The sequence below is a fragment of the Chelonia mydas genome, chromosome 12 (assembly GCF_015237465.2).
Source record: "Chelonia mydas isolate rCheMyd1 chromosome 12, rCheMyd1.pri.v2, whole genome shotgun sequence".
In the NCBI taxonomy this organism is placed as follows: domain Eukaryota; kingdom Metazoa; phylum Chordata; order Testudines; family Cheloniidae; genus Chelonia; species Chelonia mydas.
The window spans coordinates 22,728,909-22,750,760 of record NC_051252.2 but is presented as its reverse complement, the minus strand read 5'-3'; the positions used below and the strand labels follow the sequence as shown (position 1 = coordinate 22,750,760).

Genomic DNA, 21,852 nt, shown 5'->3' with positions numbered 1-21,852 from the left:
AATCTTAAGGTATATTATATCCTTGATTCCCTAAATATGCACACAGTAATTTTATTGAACAGGTTGAGATATATTGTATATATGTTTTATGTATAAACAGTGAGTTTAGATACTGTATGTAATAAGTGAAAGATAAGGTGCTTTTACAGACTTATTAACTGAGCAAAATAGAGGGACCATTACCTTGTTGTGACCTAAGAAAATACCATAATTCCTTATCTACTGTTAATTACTGTTAAGATTTTCATGCATGTAAATCTAAAGGAAAAAAATGGAAAATATGGATTTAAGTATTATCTTAAGAGATTTCTGTGCAACAATCTTTCTAAGGACTGGTGTGAGCATTAATGCTATAAATGTGTCACATGCGCTTGCATGCTTGCAAATGTGCATGGTCTGTTTTTAGGATGTTAATATGGTTACTTCTCTGTGATATTTTCATCCAGGGAAAGCTTCCAGTATCTCCTAGTGTTGATGTTGATGAGAATGAAATTTCTTCCCATGAAGCTACGTTTCCGATTTTAGTAGACCAGTCAAATATACAAGTGGAAGGTAAACAAACATACTTTTAAAGTGATTTTTTTCTACTTTTTAACGTTCCAGGGTAACTACTAACTATGGTATACAATCTGTTGCTTAAATCAGCCTCAGTACCAGATGATGGGAGGATAGCTATTGTAACGCCTATTTTAACAATGTCCCCAGCAATGTTCCCTCTAATTTTTAACAGGCCGTGTGCGCAAAAAATTTCGTCTGTGCCACCGCCAAAAGAAAAAAAAAAAGAGTGTCGCCACCGAAGCAAAAAAAAAAAAAAAAAAAGCCAAAGCTGGAGTGCGCGGTGTTTCTCCGTGTGTGCGGGGTTTAAGATCTATGTGCACACACACACAGCTTAGAGGGAACAGTGGTCCCCAGAGGTGATCCTGGCAATTACAGGCCTAACTTCCATACCACGCAAATTGTTTAGACTACAGCAAAGAACAAAATTATCAGACACAGTGATAAACACAGTGTGTTTGAGAAGAGTCAGTAGCTCTTTTGTAAAGGGAAATCATGCCTCACCAATCTATTAGAATTCTTTGGCCAGTCAGTAAAGATGGACAAGGGTGATCCAGTCAATATAGTACACCTGGACATTCAGAAAGTCTTACAGACAGGGTCCCTCATGAAAGGCTCTGAAACAAACTTAGCAGTCATGTGATAAGAGGGAAGGTCCTCTCATGGCTCAGAAACTGGTAAAACGATAGGAAACAAAGGGTAGGACTAAATGGTCAGTTTTCACAATGGAGAGAGGTAAATAGTGGGGTCTCCCAAGGATCTATACTGGTACTTGTGCTGTTCAGTTTATTCATAAATGATCTGGAAAAAGAGGTGAACAGTGAGGTGGCAAAATTTGAGGACAATACAAAATTATTCACAATAGTTAAGTCCAAAACTGACTGCGAAGTTACAAAGGGGTCTCGCTAAAGTGGGTGACAAAATGGCAGATGAAATTCAGTGTTGATAAATGCAAAGTAAATAAATAATCCTAACTATACATACAGAATGATGGGGTCTAAATTAGTTATTACGACTCAAAAAAGAAATCTTGGAGTCATCGTGGATAGTTCTCTGAAAACATCTGCTCAATGTGCAGCAGCAGTCAAAAAAGCTAACAATGTTAGGAGCCATTAGGAAAGGGCTCGATAATAAGATAGAAAATATAATGTCACTATATAAATCCATGGTATACCAACACCTTGAACACTGTGTGCAATTCTGGTCGCCTCATCTCAAAAAAGATACATTAGAATTAGAAAAGGTGAGAGAAGTACAACAAAAATGATTAGAGGTATGGAACAGCTTTGAGGATTGGGACTGCTCATCTTACAAAATAGATGACTAAGCAGGGATATGATAGAGGTCTATAAAATCATGAATGGTGTGGAGAAAGTGAATAGGGATATGTTATTTACCACTTCACCTATGACAAGAATTAGGGGTCACCTGAGGAAATTGATAGGCAGCAAGTTAAAAAAAATCATAAGGAAGTACTTCTTCGAACAATGCACAGTCAACCTGTGGAACTCATTGCCATGGGATGTTCTGAAGGCCAAAACTATAACTGGGTTCAAAAAAGAATTAGACAAGTTCATGGAAGATAGGTCCATCAATGGCTATAAGCAGAGATTGTCAGGGACACAACTCCATGCTCTAGGTGTCCCTAAACCTCCAACTGCCAGAAGTGGGTCCTGGATGTCAGGGGATGAATCATTCAAAATTACCCCATTGTGTTCATTCCCTCTGAAGCATCTGGCACTGATCAGAGGCAGGATTCTGGCCTAGATGGACTGATCTGAAAGGTATGGCTGTTCTTACGTCTTCAGTAAGGCCGGGATTTTTACCCAAAACTTTGCCTTCATACAAATTTGTATGATCTGAAACTACCTATTATGTGTCAGTCCTTTTATGCAGCCCTACTAAATAGCCATCCCCAAAGACTTCAGTAAAGCCTTTATTACTTTACTGTCTTTTTTATTTTTCCTATCATTAACATTTTTCTGCCCACTGAAGAGCTTTCAGTTTTAATGCCTACTATTTCAGTGACTGTTTAGGTTATGTGACTCCTTATTTTATTTACTGATATTGAGAAATTTGTATTCCTAAAACAGCAGTCTAATCAGCTCTTTAGAAAGTGCCGAGCCAGTCATCCTATTGGCAAGAAACCTGTTTCTCAGTAATAACCCTACTTAGAATATCAACTGCTGTGGACATCAGGATTCATTAAGCCATGACTGCTCTAATACTAAATCAGAATGCTATATTGAAGCAGGTGGATGTCTTTTTGTGAACTCTTCAAATCTGAAACATTTGCTTCTGAATTTTTCTGTTGTCCAGGGTCTCCTGGACAAGGTTGTACATGATGGGTGAAATCCTGGCTCCCTTGAAGTCAATGTATTACCATTGGCTTTAAAGAATCAGGAATTCACCCTAAAGTTGTAGGCATGTTAATATCAGTAACTTTTTCACACATTTCATTTAATCAATCAGGTCCTTGTGACTTGTAGGACTTGCAGTCTCCAGTGGATCCCAGGGCTTTGTTGTATTGCTGTTGCATGTGTGCTCAGTCCCACGGAAGTCAATAGGAGTCGTGTGTTCAGCAGTAACAGGAAAGAGCCACCAGAGTTTAATTTTCTCTTGCTCCTAGTGCAGAAAAAATAAAAGATTTTGGTGTAAGTTTGTATGTTTTTCTGTGGGAGCAGAGTCAAAGGAGTATTCGTTTGGAGGTCAGGACTGATAACACACAAAATGTATTTTGCAGTAGTTCGTATTCCATTGCTGCTCTATGATTGAGCAAACGTTAATGTCAAGAGTTTCTTTGTATCTGCATTTCTTACAAGAAAATGTATTTCTAGTTATAAAATGGGTGTTGGAAGATATATGTCTAATACTGAAGTTTGTGTCTACAGTAGCATTATTTGTACATTCTCCCTATCATACATAAGGGATTCCCATATATAGAAGTTATATGCAGGAATCAGAGATAAAATCTTCCCTACATTTGAAACTGAAGCAGTTTTAACTTGTATATACCAAACATGCTCTGTTTTCATTTGATATCTTTTTGTTCAATGTTCCCATTTAGCATCTTATAAAATAAGTTTTTTAGGGGGAATTTAAGTACTTAGGAAGAGAAGGGACTAACAGCACTTTCTTGAGCTAGCCATATTATTGTCAGTTGATATTATAATATTATAATGTTGATATTATAATAAAATGACTGGATTATAATGGCAGAGGAGTTAAATTATCTAATCTGTGCACTCATTTGGGAATATTTGCTTAATGTGGCCTGCAGTAGGTTTGCATTTCCCTATAGTCTTATGATTTATGGACTTGTAAAGATTTTTGTTTTGAATTGATTCAAAGACCATCTTTTTTTTTCCGTAACAGAAGATGAACCTCCTGTTTTGAATGTAAAGGTAAGAGTTTGGTGAAGGTATTGATTACGATGCATTTTGAAAAAAAGTGTCATCCGTGATTGATGATTAAGAATTGCTCTGATGAGAATTATTTTGTTGTCACCAGGGAGCCTTTTACAATTGACTTACAGGTTAATTGTGATAATCATTTATTTTGAAAGATCCCAAAGCACATTATATGGACGGTCTCTATATAGGGATCATTCACCCTCTAGTGAAATGCAACCACTGTTGAGGTGGAGCACAGCAGCAATGCAGGATGCAGAAACACTACATAACAGTTTCAGACAAGCACTGAGGAAGAAATAAGTGCAAATGCAAGGGGAATTTAGGGAGGTAGCATATAAAAACAAGGGACGCATGTAAGTGGTAAAGTTCAGAATCTGTTCCAAGCTTCACCAAGGTTAAGGGGATTTGGTGTTCCAGTTGGGCCATCCCTAATAATAACCTGAGCTATATTTTGGCCAGGACGCTGGGTTTAACAGTTCCTACTCTTGTGGAAAGTAATGTAGGCTCAGTGTCCCATAATTACCTTGCTGGGACATTGGTTTAGTACCAGTGGAGGAAGTGAGTGCCCCATCAAGCCTCCAGTGTTATAATTTCTTCTTTGGGTGCTTGTCTGTATATATTCCACCCCGTGCACTTGAGATTGGATTAATTTAGCCAGCAGTTTCGTTGGCAGTTATGTTTGTGCTTTGCGTGTCCACATGTCTCCAGCTGAGTGTGCAAAAGATGGGGCAACCCCAGCCACCTTTCAGTCCCTTCACACCTCCACTGGCTACAAGTCAGAACTGGCAGGGTCGAGTTTCTTCATTCACTGTGCTGACTATTCTTTGTTATGTAAACAGTAAATGCAGGTACTTAGCAGTTAATCAGTCGTTAGTGCTACACAGTAATTCACTCCTTTGTTTACCTGTGAGTTAGTCCCTGTTGCGGGGTACATCATTATGACTGAACACAAATCTCCAGGTTTTAAAAATTGTCCTTCATATTAGGCTGTAATGCCTCTCAATGATGAGCACACCATTTGTTGATTGTGTCTGGGTGAGAGGCACATTGCAAAAAGATGTGCTCTCTGTAAATTATTTTCTAAAAGAACCCAAAGAGCTAGGAAATCTTATCTGAAAATGCTCCTGCTGAAAAGGTCAGTGCATCCTGCGGAAGTGTCAGTAGTAAGGCCCTGCAGCAGTGTCTTCCGTCAGTCTACCAAGTCAGCCAGGCTGCCTGATGGACATTCCTGCTTGATTGACCGAGGAACCTAGCACGCCGGTTCTTAAGCCAGCAGCAGTTCTCTGGCTGTTGAACGCACATGTCTGTGGATTCTCTGCCTCCCTCTGCTTACCTCATTCCAAGACCTGCTCCTGCTCTGCTCCTCCACTGCTTGAGCCTAGACCTTGCCATGCTCCCAACCTCACTTCAGCCTAGACCTGCAGTGACATTCCCCAGGGTACAATCTGGATTGCTGAATAGCTGCATCTCCTGAGTTCTCCAACCTGGGATATATTTTACACTGCTTTACTGGTGAACAGCCACCCCTGGCCAGTTAACACACAGCCTCCAGCATGTAACTAGCTCCCAGCTGCACAGTATTAAGTGTTACTGGCTAGCCACTCATGAATTACACTGCAGAAGAACAGCAGCAGATTCTCTAGTCCCAGACTTTCCACCAGAAATGTGCATCTTGTATTGTCCGGCACCTTACTGAACAATGCAAGCTCATATAAAGTTCATCGTTTCATCAATGGAAAATGATATGCACCAGCTGTTATCCCAAATTGAGTTTCCCAATCTGAACACACTGGTTTGATAAAACAGTGAAACACGTTTATTAAGTACAGAAAGAAAAGAAAGATTTTAAGTGACTACAAGTAATGAAGTATAAAAGTCAGGATTGGTTACAACAGAAATAAAAGATAAAATGTGAGCTAAATGCCTAACTTAACAAGCTAAGTACATTTAAAAGCAAAAAGATTTCTCTTACCATAAGCTTACAACAGTCTTTACTGGCTGAAAAGCCTCCCAGCCAGGACTCCCCCTCCCCCAAGTTCAGTTCTTTGAGAGTCATTGATGTCACAAGCAGAGATGGAGGAGAGAAGTCAAGCATTTTTCTCCCCTCTTTATAATTCAATTTGTTGTGCTACAAACATCCTAGCTGAGTCCTGGTGACAAACAGTGCCTTGTGGATGTGAGGTTTGAACCATTATTGTGAGGAAATTCAAATTTCTTGTTCATGCCTTCCCCCACCAGAGAATTGTTGCATAACTAAGTGATAGCCCACTTGACTTTGTTGATACCTGTCTGGGGGTGCCAGTCTTTGTCTTTAAAGAATTGGTTTGGGCCTGCCTTTTGAACTCTGGAATGTGTTACAGCAATTTTATACAGTAGAAACTTATAACTTTACATACAATATTGATACACGTTTAACCAGGACAATAACATGCAGCGGATGATGAGTTTTTAAATGATGCCTCAGAAGGCATACTTTGTACAAAATTTATCATAGTCTTGTAAAAGTGGTGAACTTAATGGTATAGACTGTCACCTGCCCAGCACCCAGCCTTGTTCCAGTCTTGTCACTGCCTTGGAACCCACCCTGCTCCTGCCTTCCCTGACTCCAGCTAATCTGGTTCTGACCCTCAGCCCTAGTTCTGTCTCAACTCTTGGCTCTGGCATTTGAACTCTGGACTTTGGTTCTGAACTCCAGCTCCGATTCCTGGCTCTGACTCTACTTTGACCTTGGGCTGTGGCATTTGGATTCCAACCACTAGGCCTGGCCACTTGCGACCTCTTCCCGATAGGCAGCAGCTTCTGAGCACTCGTCATATAAAAGTACTCCCATTGTGTCCTTAACTTGTGAAGTCAAAGTAAATGCTTCTAAAAAGCCATTCTCCTTTTCTGGTAAAATCTCAAGGGTTCAGAGGAGAAAGGAGTACCAAGACCACACAAAAAATAGATCTTACTCTTCTTCACCAGGTCCTTCCTCAGGGAGCCATAAATCCTCTTGAACCTCAGGGGAAAAGGTAGCACAAGGCCCCAGAAGGGTTGCTCTGGCCCCTGGTAAGGCACGAGTCACCGTGCCTCAAGACCAGCTCCCTTGATACCACTTATATTGCCCAGTATCATCCTCCAGGTCCTGAGGCCCCTGGTACCATGTCTCTGGTACTGACGCCATCTACTCACCTGTCTTCATGTTTGGTACAACAGATTTGGTACCAAAATTGTATATAGCCTCAAAAGACTTACTGGTCGTTTTGGTACTGGGATCCCCACTGTTGCAGTGCTGAAGCTTCCTCCTTTGGCATCGACTGCTGCTCCAGTATGGGAAATGAGGACATCAATGGTACTGACCAGAGCATCATCTGAAAGTGCTTTCAGCACACCAGCTGATACAGCCTCTCCTCATAGGGAGGACTATTCATTCTCAGGTACTGAGGGCATTAGAGAGTCTTCTCTGGTTTGTTCCCTAAGATCCAGATATTCAGGGCAATTTACACCTGAGAGGGAATGATGGGATGAATTTTATTACTCTAGGCATTGAAGCTCAAAGAGGCTCAAAGTACGTGCTGGTATCATTGCCCTTGGCCGTAGCCCTTACTGCCTATCAATAGCCTTGGACTTATTGGGCTCTGTGAAGGATTCAGTATGCTAGAAGACCAGTGTCTGCTTCTCAGATCAGGATTAGTTCCCTTTCTCCACTGCACAAGGCGGCTTTACAGCCAGCTCAGTCTGTTCCTGCATCAGCTGAACAGGCTAATGGCTCAGATGAAGAGAGTCTCAGTTAGAGGACCATCTTTCACCAGCTCATATGTCCCCATCATTCCTGGATGAGGCTGTACTTGTTGAGTTATCTTTGTCAATGAGTATAGCCTCAACAGATGACAACAAGATGTTCCAAGACTTGTAACTCAGAATGGCTAACATGCTGGAGCTTCCAGTTGAGGTAGTTCAGGAAAAAAAAATCACAAAAGCTTCTGCTCATCTTGCACACCTCGGTACCTGGGCATCTTGCAATACCCATCAGTTAGGGACTTTCAGAGCCAGCTAAATTGCTCTAGCAGACAGCTGTCTCTCTGGTACCAATATTGATGAGAGCAGACCATCACTACCAGGTTTCTTCCTATGACTTTGGGCATATCCCACTCCAGGTTCAATAGTGGTTACTGCATCAAATGAGAGATCACATTGAAATAACACCAAAAGACAAGGAAAGCCCCCCAAAACAATTTATTCTGATGGAAAAATTACTTCACATCATGCCTCCAAGTGAGAATCACCAACTACCAAGACCTTTTGGTTAAATATGATTAATTGAAGTGGGATTCAATGGTTAAATTTGCCAAAAGCTTTCGTCAAGACAATAGGGAAGATTTTAAGTTGCTCTTCACTGAAGGTCAGCTTGCGATATGCACATGCCTCCAAGCAGTCCTTTGTGCTTCAGATGACTATCTCAAGTGTTACGAAGAGATCCTCAAAGAATTTCAAGTAGCAATTGAGGCTCTTGCATTTAGCACTCTTCAGTGCTAAAACAGTTGAGGCCTTACACTGAAGGACTTGCAAAAGTACATCAGTTGTCAGCCACAGCATTTACTCCCAATATAGGCAGCCTGAACCACCTAGAAAGTGTCAAAAATTTCTGAGAAGGAAGTAATTTGGATCCACCACAATATCTGCTTATTAGTCTCTCTCATGATCCAGGCAGCAGATTTGACTTCTTGTTTGGGAGTGGTATACAAATTCTTTTTGATCTTCCAATTATATCCCCTCCATATGGGAGTTACTTGTTTCATTGTGGGGTGTGGAACACTGTCATTAAAGCCTACTGAGTTCTGGAAATCTTGGCTGTTCCATTCAGTTCCAGACCAAGGGTGCTGGAGCCCTCCCAAAAGATGTTAGTGATAGATGTCTCCACACTAGGATAAGAAACCCAATCTTCAAACACAGTATACTTGGACTTCTGGGAAAACATGACTCCACATAAATGTCTTTGAGCTAAAAGCCATTTATTGGGCATGCACAGCTTTCTTCCTGCTTCTGAAAGGACTGATAATTCAAATCATGATGGACATTCCATGTTTTATATAACAAGCAAAGGGGAGCAAGATCCATTCCCCTATGTCAGGCAGCTGTATATCTATAGAACTTTTGTATCCACCATGAAATTACTCTCATAGCAGTACATTTGTCAGGATTACAGAACATAATGACAGATCACCTCAGCACACAATTTTCAAGTGACCACAAGTGGTCAGTAACAGCATAATCCAAGACATTTCTAAAGTGTGGTTATCACACCATATACCTCTTTGCCAACAAAGAAAACAAGAAATATAAAAAGCTCTGCTCCAGAGAGGAAATAATTAGGGATTCCTATTTGATGCATTCGTGATAACATGGTCCCTGGACTTTGTCACAGTTTCAGGGCAACTGTACTGATATTCCCCCTTGTGATCCACCAAGGGCACGCATTTTAGGCATTGGCTCTCAGACATTGCCTCTCATGGGCAGAGACTTGTGTCTCACTCCTTCCTGACCAGGAGTGTTAAGGCTGCACAGATCCATGCCTTACAATGTGATAGCCCGAGCAAGCAGACTGCCTAAAAAGCCAGCACTTGTGCTTTGCTTTCTCTCTGAGGAAGCTATGACCATTGTATTGCCTGCAGTTGTAAGTTACCATACAGCTCCTTCTAAGCAAGCACATTTATTCTTAAGGTAAATGCATTACAGAGAAAATATGTTGAAAACAGTAAAACAACCTAAAAAGCTTACCTGAGGTCATCCCAGCCTCAAGTTCTGGTAGGTGCCAGTCCTTCAAAACCGACAGCTAGGTTTTCCCAGGGTTACAGGTTCATCTGTCTTAAAACCAGAACAACAACTGGCCTGATCGGCCGTTTCTCTGTGTAGCTCAGGTCTTTGATCTTGGCCTTTTTTATTAGGTAATCACCAGACAATGGTGTTCTCTTCAGGGCGTAGTTACAAAAGGCTGGGTTTTTGCATAACCGTAGTTGAGGAATTTGCATTAACTTTTCCCTAGGGATTCCTTAGGAAATCCACATAATTGTCCCAAAAGTTCATACCTGTGTGGTACGTTTTCAGTATAGTCTTTTGAACTCCCAGATTCTACATCTCTTCACATTTTCCCCCTTAAAGAGGTTACGAACAATCCTGTCCCACAATAAAACAAACTTAATACAATAAGATCTTTCAAGAAATTGCATATCTTTCACAGGTCTGATGTACACTTATCCTCCCGTTCCATTAATCCCCAGGGTTCTCAGAAAGCCTAGGCAGGACTCAGCCAAAATGATTATGGTAGCTTCAGCATGGCTGACAATTCTGGTACTGGGACCTAAACAATCTCCCCATCCAAATTCTGATACGGTTGCCTCTTCAGGCAGACATAATATTGCAGAGATGCAGTCAAATCTTCCATCCCATTCTATCTACTCTGAACCTCACAGTATGGATGCTGTCTGGCTGATCTCCGTGGAAAGATACAGTTCATCTGAAGTACAAAGTATCCTAATCCATAACAGAAGACTCAATGAGGCGTGCTTATGCAGGTAAATGGAAGAAATTCACTGTCCAGGTGCAATAACGTCAGTATCCCCATCCTTGTCACAGATACCAAACATACTGGACTTCTCTCTTTAAAGAACTCTGGACTATCAGTGAATTCCCTGAGGATCACCTACCAGCCATCTCACTAGCAGCAGTTTTTCACTCTCCAATTCAGGGGTATTTCATATTTTCACACCCTACGCTGGCTAGATGTTTGAAAGGCTTTATGTGGGTATGTCCCTGTCAAGGTTCCTTCCCCACTCTGAACTCTAGGGTACAGATGTGGGGACCTGCATGAAAAACCCCGTAAGCTTATTTTTACCAGCTTAAAACTTCCCCAAGGTAAAAACTATTTTACCTTTTGCCCTTGGACTTTATTGCTGCCACCACCAAGCGTCTAACAAATATATAACAGGGAAAGAGCCCGCTTGGAAACGTCTTTTCCCCCCAAATCCTCCCAAACCCTACACCCCCTTTCCTGGGGAAGGCTTGATAAAAATCCTCACCAATTTGCGTAGGTGAACAGAGACCCAAACCCTTGGATCTTAAGAAAAATGAAAAAGCAATCAGATTCTTAAAAGAAGAATTTTAATTGAAGAAAAAGTAAAAGAATCACCTCTGTAAAATCAGGATGATAAATACCTTACAGGGCAATCAAATTCAAAACATAGAGAATCCCTCTAGGCAAAACCTTAAGTTACAAAAAGACACAAAAACAGGAATATACATTCCATTCAGCATAACTTATTTTATCAGCCATTTAAACAAAACAGAATCTAATGCATATCTAGCTAGATTACTTACTAAGTTCTAAGACTCCATTCCTTTTCTGTTCCTGGCAAAAGCATCACACAGACAGAGAGAACCTTTGTTTCTCCCCCCCTCCAGCTTTGAAGTTATCTTGTCTCCTCATTGGTCATTTTGGTCAGGTGCCAGCGAGGTTATCCTAGCTTCTTAACCCTTTACAGGTGAAAGGGTTTTTCCTCTGGCCAGGAGGGATTTAAAGGTGTTTACCCTTCCCTTTATATTTATGACAGTCCCCTAGTCATTGAGGCTCACCCTCCTTGGGATCTAAATATTGTACTAATGGGGTTAATAGGCTCACCTATAGACCCATTGGCAGCATGTTCCCTGTTTTACCTTTCCATTAAAACATCTTTCTGGTAGCAGTAATATTGACCAGAAAGGTAGAGGAGATACAGGCAGTCATGGCAGGACCCCCGTGTGATGGGTTACCTCCCACTCCAGGGTGCCACCTGATGTACTGGAGTCCCAGTGAGCCCGCCTGTTCCACCAGTCTGGGCTCCCTCACCCTGTCCTGCTGTGCCAGGCCCTCAAGCCTCGTGTAGCACACACACAGGTAGGGACACACCCTACAAACCCAGGATTGTATTGTCTTGCGCTGCACAGAAAACTGGCATTTCTTTCACAGGCCAGACACCTTTTCCAGCCCGGGCTCAGCTCTTCTCTCATCTCCCCCTGCCCTTGTTTTTCAGATGTTCTCAGCAGTCATCCTGGGCGGGGATTCAGTGAAGAATGAGCTCTGATTAACTCACTTCCCTGCCTTAAATAGAATTTACATATGGCGGGAATCCTTTGTTTCCCAGTTTGGTCCCCACCCCCATTAGTGGAAAAATACTAGTAGGCCAGGATGGGGTCCAGTACCAGGTGACATGATCACATGATCCTTCAGTGACAAAGCAGTATCCCAGGAAGCTTCTCAGGAAGGTGGGAGATTAGCATCTTCAAAGTCCTATTGTTCTCCCTAATGGCCCATTGACTAACCAGCCAGCCTGATTGCATTTTGTCTGGTGGGCATTCCCCACATGCAGATATTTTTGTAACTGATACATAGTCCATATTCCTAACTTCAGATACAGAAATTATACTTGTATACAAATAGGATAATCATATTCAGTAAATCATAACCTTTCTAGTTGTACTGCACATGACCAACCTTGCACAGAACACATCTTAGTTTTGCCATATTCATATCATAATATCTCTGAAGAATATGGGGCATAGGGTCACACCCCATATACAATTTTTCATAAAGAGAGGGTGTCATTGAAACACCAACTGCAGTGATCCTTGACTGTAACTTGAATCTAGTCATCCATCTACCTATTTTTCCCTTAAAACTACATTCAGATAAAAGGTGAGGTGTAGCTTTTCACCCTAGATGGTCTTAGAGCCCTTGCTTTCTATATAGATAGAACTAAGTCACTGAGACTATCCACAAGATTATTCATAGTTTATGGATACAGGGCTAAAAGACAGGTCATTTCAACACAGTTTCTGACTGGATTTCTGCTTGTATCTAGCTGTATTATGAATTAGCAAGATAGTCCCATCTAGGAGACTAATAGCTCACCCTACTGGGGACGATAGACTGAGCACTAGTACTGGAGCATCCTCCTGTGAGAAACGTTCCCATATTGGAGATAGGTAGGGCAGCTATTCGCAGTGCAGTACATATATTCACCTAGCATTATCCTGTAGTGGAGGTATCAGGATCTGATGCTAATTTTAGTGGAGCAGTCTTACAACTGCTATTTAGGAAGACTCCTAGCACTCACCTTCAGTGATCTAGGTCACTGCTTCTGAGTTACCAACTGTGGAATATATATGGACAAGCACTGAAAGAAAAGGAAATGTTTACTTACTTACAGTAGGTGTGGTTCTTTAACATGTATTGTCCATGTATATTCCACGACCCATCTCTCTTCCCTGCTAGTATGAAGTCTGATAACACCTTGATTCTGTATTGGCGAAGGAACTGAGGGGCTGTTGGGATTGCCTCTTCCTTTATGTCCTTAATAGGAGGCATGAGGACTCTCAGGTCAGCCCCCAAAAGCCTGCTGGCCAAAAGAATCCAAACTCAAGTGCATTGGGTGCATGTACACCCACCAGTAAAATATATATGGACAACAAATCCAGAAGAAACACAGCTACTGTAAGGTAAGTAACTGTTATTCCTGCAGAATCTACAGGCAGTCTCTTGATCCAGCCCTACTCTGCTTTGCTTCACAGGATCACAGCACGACTTAGGGAGGCTCTTGTACCTTCACCAGCACTTTGTTGAGTAAGGGAAACAAATTCAGATTTTTTTAGCTTCCTTCTCTTCCCTGTATAGGAGTTCTCCACTCAGAGTACACTCAAACCTATTTATAGTAGCCACCAGAGGACTCTAGATGTTGTCTGCCATAGGACAAAAAAATCCAACAACTGTATGCCCTGACATTGCACTTTCATTTATACACTTTTAAGTATTATACTGATATTTAAATGAGTAAAGAAACCATTATTCTCTGTCAACAATTAAAAAGTTTAACATATTTAATCTTCCTTCTCATCTGAAAAATATCCCTAGTTTGGAAGCAGTTTCCATTTCTGATTGCCTTAGCAAATTGACTATAATGCAATTTACACAGTTGGAAAGATCTGTGGGTGGCCAGAAATGAGTGAAACAGGTGGCTACTTACTACTTTGTGAGGTATTATGAAGGAGGTGAGAACTCTCACAGATTTTGCCAGTACATAGTATTTTACCAGGTGATTGTGCTGGCCTTTAGCACTTCTTTCTTTGTAATTTAAGTGCTCAGATACTACAGTGTGGTCGCTATATAATTATCTAGGCAGACAGGTTGTATGCAATGAAATGTTTGTTTATAACTATATACAAATTACTTACACTACCACAGATCAAAGTAATTTAGGTCCTAATCCTCATAGTTGCTGAGTGCTCTCAATTCCTTTGAAGTCAGTGGGCCAACAGACACTGCTGTCTAGAAAATTCTAAATTTTGAGTCAAAGGCATGTGCATCATGCACAGAATGTATTTATGTAGGCAGTAATCTCAAAGGACATAGCCACTATTGTAAGTAACCATTGTTTCTCTCCTCTTTCTTTAAAAAACAAAAAACAAACAAGCCCTCCCCCCTTTCTTTTATCAATCAGCAGTAGTGAGGAGAAGAAGTGTGGTATAGCCACTCATACATAACTGGCCAAGCACTGCTCTCTAATACCACATTCTACAGGCCATTACCCTCTGAACTCACTGAGAGGTACCAAAAGAAACTATACCATCTGCTCAAGAAACTCCCTGAAAAAGCACAAGAACAAGTCTGCACAGACACACCCCTAGAAACCCCAACCAGGAGCATTCTATCTGCTACCCAAGATCCATAAACCTGGAAATCCTGGACGCCCCATCATCTCAGGTATTGGCACCCTAACAGCAGGATTGTCTGGTTATGTAGACTCTCTCCTCAGGCCCTACGCTACCAGCACTCTTAGCTATCTTCGAGACACCACTGACTTCCTGAGAAAACTACAATCCATTGCTGATCTTTCAGAAAACACCATCCTGGCCACTATGGATGAAGAAGCCCTCTACACCAACATTCCACACAAAGATGGACTACAAGCTGTCAGGAACAGTATCCCCGATAATGTCACGGCAAACCTGGTGGCTGAACTTTGTGACTTTGTCCTCACCCATAACTGTTTCACCTTTGGGGACAGTGTATACCTTCAAATCAGCAGCACTGCTATGGGTACCCACATGGCCCCAGTATGCCAACATTTTTATGGCTGACTTAGAACAATGCTTCCTCAGCTCTGGTCTCCTAACGCCCCATTCTACTTGCGCTACATTGATGACATCTTCATCATCTGGACCCATGGAAAAGAAGTCCTTGAGGAATTCCACCATGATTTCAACAATTTCCATCCCACCATCAGCCTCAGCCTGGACCAGTCTACACAAGAGATCCACTTCCTGGACACTACAGTGCTAATAAGCAATGGTCACATAAACACCACCCTATACCGGAAACCTACTGACAGCTATACTTACCTACATGCCTCCAGCTTTGATCCAGACCAAACCACACGATCCATTGTCTACAGCCAAGCTCTACGATACAACCGCATTTGCTCCAACCCCTCAGACAGAGACAAACACCTACAAGATCTCTATCAAGCGTTCTTAAAACTACAGTACCCACCTGCGGAAGTGAAGAAACAGATTGACAGAGCCAGAAGAGTACCCAGAAGTCACCTATTACAGGACAGGCCCAACAAAGAAAGTAACAGAACGCCACTAGCCTTCACCTTCAGCCCCCAACTAAAACCTCTCCAGTGCATCATCAAGGATCTACAACCTATCCTGAAGGACGATCCCTCACTCTCATAGATCTTCGGACAGGCCAGTCCTCGCTTCCAGACAGCCCCCCAACCTGAAGCAAATACTCACCAGCAACCACACACTACACAACAAAAATACTAACCCAGGAACCTATCCTTGCAGCAAAGCCCGTTGCCAATGCTGTCCACATATCTATTAAAGGGACACCATCATAGGGCCTAATCGCATCAGTCACACTATCAGAGGTTCGTTCATCTGCACATCTACCAATGTGATATATGCCATCATGTTCCAGCGATGCCTCTCTGCCATGTACATTGGCCAAACTGGACAGTCTCTACGCAAAAGAATAAATGGACACAAATCAGATGTCAAGAATTATAACATTCAAAAACCGGTTAGAGAACACTTCAACCTCCCTGGACACTCGATTACAGACCTAAAAGTCGCAATTATTTAACAAGAAAACCTTCAAAAACAGACTCCAACGAGAAACAGCAGAACTGGAACTAATCTGCAAACTGGATACCGTTAAATCAGGCTTGAATAAAGACTGGGAGTGGATGAGTCATTACACTAATTTCCCCATGCTAATTTTCCCCCATACTGTTACTCACACCTTCTTGTCAACTGTTTGAAATGGGCCATCCTAATTATCACTACAAAAGTTTTTTCTCTCCTGCTGATAATAGCCCACCTTATTTGTTTGGTCTCATTAGAGCTGGTATGGGTACCCTCATTTTTTCATGTTCTCTGTATAGATCTATCTATCTTCCTGCTGTATTTTCCACTACACGCGTCTGATGAAGTGGCCTTCAGCCCACGAAAGCTTATGCTCAAATAAATTTGTTAGTCTCTAAGATGTCACAAGTACTCCTCGTTCTTTCTGCTAATACTTAGTTTTACAAATAGGTAGACTGATGCACAGAGGTATTAAACTGACTTGCAGCAGGGGTAATGGAGGCAGTGACAGAGGCTGTCTCTATGTAAAAGACCACACTTCTCCCTTATACTTATGGTTTCTTTTGTCATTGGTTTAATATGACAAAATATTCATTACATACAAAGAGACTAAGGGCTACAAAATTATAATGATAAAACTTGGATCTTAAATGTTTGGTAAATAATGTAATTTCTGTATTGATGGTGAGGTTGTTAAAATAGAAAAGGATGACTGTTACAGCAAATTATCTCACATTATTTTGTTTATTTGCTAGGAGCAAAAACTGGCAGTTGAAAATCCACTAAGCGAAAAGCCTCCACCATCCCCAGGTACTACTCTGTGTTGAACATAATCCCTAAAGTGAGGGGTTTAGAATAAAGTACTTTAATACATTTTTTCTGCTGTTACACAAAAAGCAAAAGTTATATATTTGAGGTACAAGAGATAGAAAACGTTGAATACTCAGTGACATACAAAAGCAGTAACTCCAGGCTTTTTCTTCATGTGAATTATTTATATTTGTTTTTATTTTCCAAATATGAATAATGTGAATGAATTTTGGCTGAATATGATTAATTTAGGTAAAGATCGTAGGCACTGAAGATGATTTCTTTTCATAGCATTTCTGCTAATAAATTAAAGATTATTGTTGTAGCCATGTCGGTCCCAGGTAGGAGAGAGACAAGGTGGGTGACGTAATCCTCTTTTTGGACAAACTTCTGCTGGTGAGAGAGACAAATTTTCAAGCTACACAGAGCTTTTCACAGAGTGATCACTCTATATCTGATCCATCAGTCCTCATCCTCAAAGGAAACCTGCACGACATTTTCAAAAGATGAGACTAGGAGCTTGAATTCAGAACTTTGCTAGGCACTAAAAATCATGTATTAATAAAGGCACTATATTTATGGTTTATTACAATAATCTGTAACCCACTAACCCCTCCTTTTGGCCTATGACTCCAAAGGCGTTAACATGCCACTTTACCTTGAATGGTGTCTTAAATTATGTGTTAACTACTGATGCAAACTATCTGTTTGATCTTGTATTTACGTGTGACACTCTTAATACCTTTTTCAAACATAAAGAAAAGCTCTGTGTAGCTCGAAAGCTTGTCTATCTCACCAGCAGAAGTTAGTCCAATAAAATATGTTACCTCACCCCCATTATCGCTCTAATAAATTAAAGAGTCATCGTAGGTGTCAGGTATAAAGCATGATATTTGCCAGACTTCCCAGTGGGAGGTCAGGAACAGAAATAGCTGTTAACAGAATATAAAGCCAATAGTGAAATATGGAGAAAGGAACTTGGAATTAAAGAAATTCCTAATACCTAAGCATCGTTATTTACCTCATGAGTCTTGGGAATCTTCATCTTTGTGACATGCTCTAGGAGATCTGAATGAAATGCAATACTGTAACATTTATCCTTCCCCTTCTCTCTAGTCACCTAAGTTTTGTGTACACTAGAGAATTTTACCAGGGCTACTTGCACCAGTGTGATTGAAGTGATGTAAGTTACAGTGATGCAGTACATCCACACATGGCATTGCCTTCAGCTATTACAGAGTTTATGGATTGTTGCATCTAACCAGCAATTCCAGGCACAGCTCCCTGGATCTCCTAAGGAGGTGTATAATGTCTATGGTATATTTACACATGTTAAAATTTATTATATTTCTTTTGTTTCCTTTGAAAGGTTTTTCCTGTATAAAAAGCTTCTATGCCCTCACACTTGCATATGCCATATGAGAAGGTTAACAACTCCCAACACACCCAATACCAGATAAACTGGCTGTAGTATAAACAAACCTCTTGTGTTTCATTACAACAGTGGTCACCCAACCCATAGATCACGATCGACTGGTTGATCCTGGAGACTCTCTCAATTGACGGCAACCTCCGGGCACTTAAAGTCCGGCGGCGCAGTGGGGCTGCTGCTAAGGCAGACTCCCTGCCTGCCCTGGCCCCACGCCACTCGCAGAAGCGGCCAGCACACCCCTGTGACCCCTGGGGGGGTAGGAGGGGCAGGGGTCTCTGCGCGCTGCTCCTGCCTGCAAGCACCACCCCCTACAGCTCCCATTGGCCAGGAACGGGGAACTGTAGCCAATGGGAGCTGTGGGGGTGGTGCCCCCGGGGCCGCAAGAGCACATTGCCTCCTTCCGAGAGTGGTGTGGGGCCGGGGCAGGCAGGGAGCCTGCCTTAGCCCCATTGCACTGCCGACTAGGAGCTGCTCGAGGTAAGTGCCGCGTGGCGGGAGTCTGCACCCCAACCCCCAGCCCTGAGCCTCCTCCTGGAGCTAGCACCCCATACTCCCTCCTGCACCCTGAACCCCCTCCTGTACCCCAGCCCTGAGCCCCTTCCCGGAGCCAGCACTCTGTACCTCCTCTTGCACCCCAACACTCTGCTCCAGCCTGGAGCCTCGTTGTGCACCCAAACTGCCTCCCAGAGCCAGCACCCCATACCCCCTCCTGCACCCCAACACTCTGCCTCAGCCTGGGGCCCCCTCCTGCACCTAAACTCCCTCCCAGAGCTTGCACCCCTCACCCCCCCTGCACCCCAACCCTCTGCGCCAGGCTTAGCCTGGAGCCCTCTCCCACACTCTGAACCCCTCGATCCCAGCCTAGAGCCCGCACCCCCTCCCAAACCTCTGCCCCAGCCTGATGAAAGTGAGTGAAGGTGGGGGAGAGCGAGGGATGGAGGCAGGTGGGGATGCAGTGAGCGGGACTTCGGGGGAAGTGGAGGGGCCTGGGGGAAGGAGTGGGGTAGATCCTGGATTGCATTTATATTCTAAAAGTGATCTTGAGTAAAAAGTTTGGAGACCACTATATTATAGCTATCTGTTATCTAAACAGATATAGATAACTTTAACTAGCTCCAGGTTTCCCAAGCAGCTCTTGGAGTGGATATATCCTCCTGCAGCCCCCTTCTACAATTGGCCTAAGCAGAGCTGGATTCAGGCATAGGCACTATAGGCCACAGCCTCTTATAGCTAGGGCTCCAACTCCTAGAGTCCATTGATGAGGATAGAATCTCAACTTTCATTTTAAAAAAAGCAAGTTTTCTAACTCACATGGATACAAAGAAAAGTTTGAAAACATGATCAAAGTATAACTCATGCAGTGATGTCTGCCTGATTCTGCAGACAGCCTGAAACTGTAGCTCTGCGAGGTGTGAACGACCTCATGCTTTCCAAGAATGTGTTAACTCAAAGACCAACTGTTTGCCGGGGCAGGGGAGAGAGCCTCCAACACCATCCCAACAGAAGACTGTGTGTGTGGCAGGAGGAGAAGAGTGCAGCAGGTTTGGCCTGCCTTACCCCAGCAGGGGGTGGAGGGAAGGGAAGCCTTGTACTACTCTTGCTGCTTTCTGTGGGAGGGAGATCTTTAGTGGGGTCAATGGTAACTGGAAGCACTGGAGCAGAGGTGATGGTCCTTTTATGCAACTCCCTTCCCCACTCCATAGTTTTTTCTTCCTCTTTGCCCCACAGGCCCATCAGTGCGATGATTTGATTTGTGTCCTTCAGATTCTTTTCTTAAAATAATTTAAACTGGATTCGTGTACTCTTATTCTACCATCTGTAAATACTTATTTTTCAGTAATATAATGCTAGTAATTTGTGAAAAGATTGATATTCTTTTCCCCTGTCTTGGAACTAATAATGTAGAAAAGTCTGAATACCATGTGAATACTGTGTGTTCTATAACATGTTTTCTCTATCATCTGTAGATGTATCTGTTCGGGCAAGACAAGGACGGATGGATACACCTAAAGAGAAGTTCCAAGAATTAAAACAAGAAAATTGGTGTCTAATCAATGCAAATCAGACTATGGCCCTACAACTTGAGGAACTAAAACAACAAATAAAGGAACTACAGTTAAAACTTAAGACACTGGAAAAAGAAAATAAAAAACTTAGAAAAGGTGTAGAGAGTTCACATAAGGAAGGTAGGATACAACTTTAGAGTACCTTTTCTTTATTTAAGGAGAACTATATCTTGCTTTATTTTCTAACTCGCTTGAAACCTATCCCCTCAGTAATTGACTCTCCACAAGGGGGTGACCTAAGTAGATATCCAGACAGAAATTCTCCAAGGGTAACAATATAATCAGCTCTGTTCTTTAAATAGCTTATGGAGTGCTAAATAAGTCTTGGTCATAATTAGTCTAATAAAGCTGCTGGTGAATTTGATGTCTCAAAGTCCCACAAGAACTTTAATGCTGGAGTGGCACCTTGGAAGTCCCTTAGCAGTGCATCAGAAGACATTAAGAAAGTCTTTTTTGAGTCCCTTGCACCTTTTTACCCCACTGAATGGTGGGTTTTTTTTTGTTTTTAAGTGTGTGAGAAATTCACTACAGTTGAGAATCTTTGCATCCCAAAGCAATATAGTAGCTCTACTACTTGAGCTAAAGGAGAATCTGCGATAATTGAAAGCTATATTAGTGCTTTATATCTGTTTGCAGGCCTTTGGCCATTGAAGGAAAAGGTCAACAGAATATATTGCTAAGTAAAATTAAGTCTATTACAATTTAATTCCACTAGCAGTCCCTCTCCCTTGTAACTTTAAATTAAATAAATCATATCAGCACCTTGACAGTCCAGGTATTGGTTATTCAGCACTTTGGCCCAATTTTACTCTCATTGCAATCAGGAGTAAAATTCCAATTTAGTGGGAGGGGAGCAAGATTCGACTCTTCTGCAGTGCTTTGCATGTCTCTTAAACACAATCTATTGAAATTTTAATACTGATTTTGCAGTATGTGGTACAAATGGAGTTCCCCATCAGTAGAAAAACAGCATGTTTTCATTTTCTTTGTAGTCTTTTTGGAGCATAGGACTCCACTGAAATAAAGTCTCCTTTTGGGTAAGAGAAGGCATTCACTTCCATTACTTGAAACTAATGAAGCCATCCTCCACTAGTTTTTGAAACAGGCACTGTATATCTTTTGTTCAACGTCCATGTCATCTTAGCATACAAGATACAGAAATATAGTTTGGAAATGTTTACATAGAATGCAAAAGTCAAAACACACATTTATCATGCAATAATAGTTTAATATTCCTACATATAATAGTTATTAATATCAAACAATTTAAATAACTTAATTTATAATGTTTTTATGTGACCCTTAACTAACTAGTTATTACTCCACAGAACACATGAAATGGATCTTCCTTTTGTTTTTTCTAACTCAGAGTTTAATAATTTTTGTGTGGTTTAGTAATGTGTCAATAGAAGTT

The 21,852-nt window shown here is 41.8% G+C and overlaps 1 protein-coding gene across 5 annotated transcripts in view; it reads left to right on the top strand.

Annotated features, from left to right (window-relative positions):
- Positions 1-21,852, top strand: part of CEP89 (centrosomal protein 89) — a 129,262-nt gene that overhangs the window by 15,105 nt on the left and 92,305 nt on the right. For all 5 annotated transcript variants that reach the window (XM_027821100.3, XM_027821099.3, XM_027821097.3 and 2 more), the window contains 4 exons: positions 447-552; positions 3,931-3,959; positions 16,886-16,940; positions 20,340-20,558. In XM_027821100.3, coding sequence (XP_027676901.2) covers positions 447-552; positions 3,931-3,959; positions 16,886-16,940; positions 20,340-20,558 — 409 coding nt within the window. The remainder of the gene's footprint in view (positions 1-446; positions 553-3,930; positions 3,960-16,885; positions 16,941-20,339; positions 20,559-21,852) is intronic.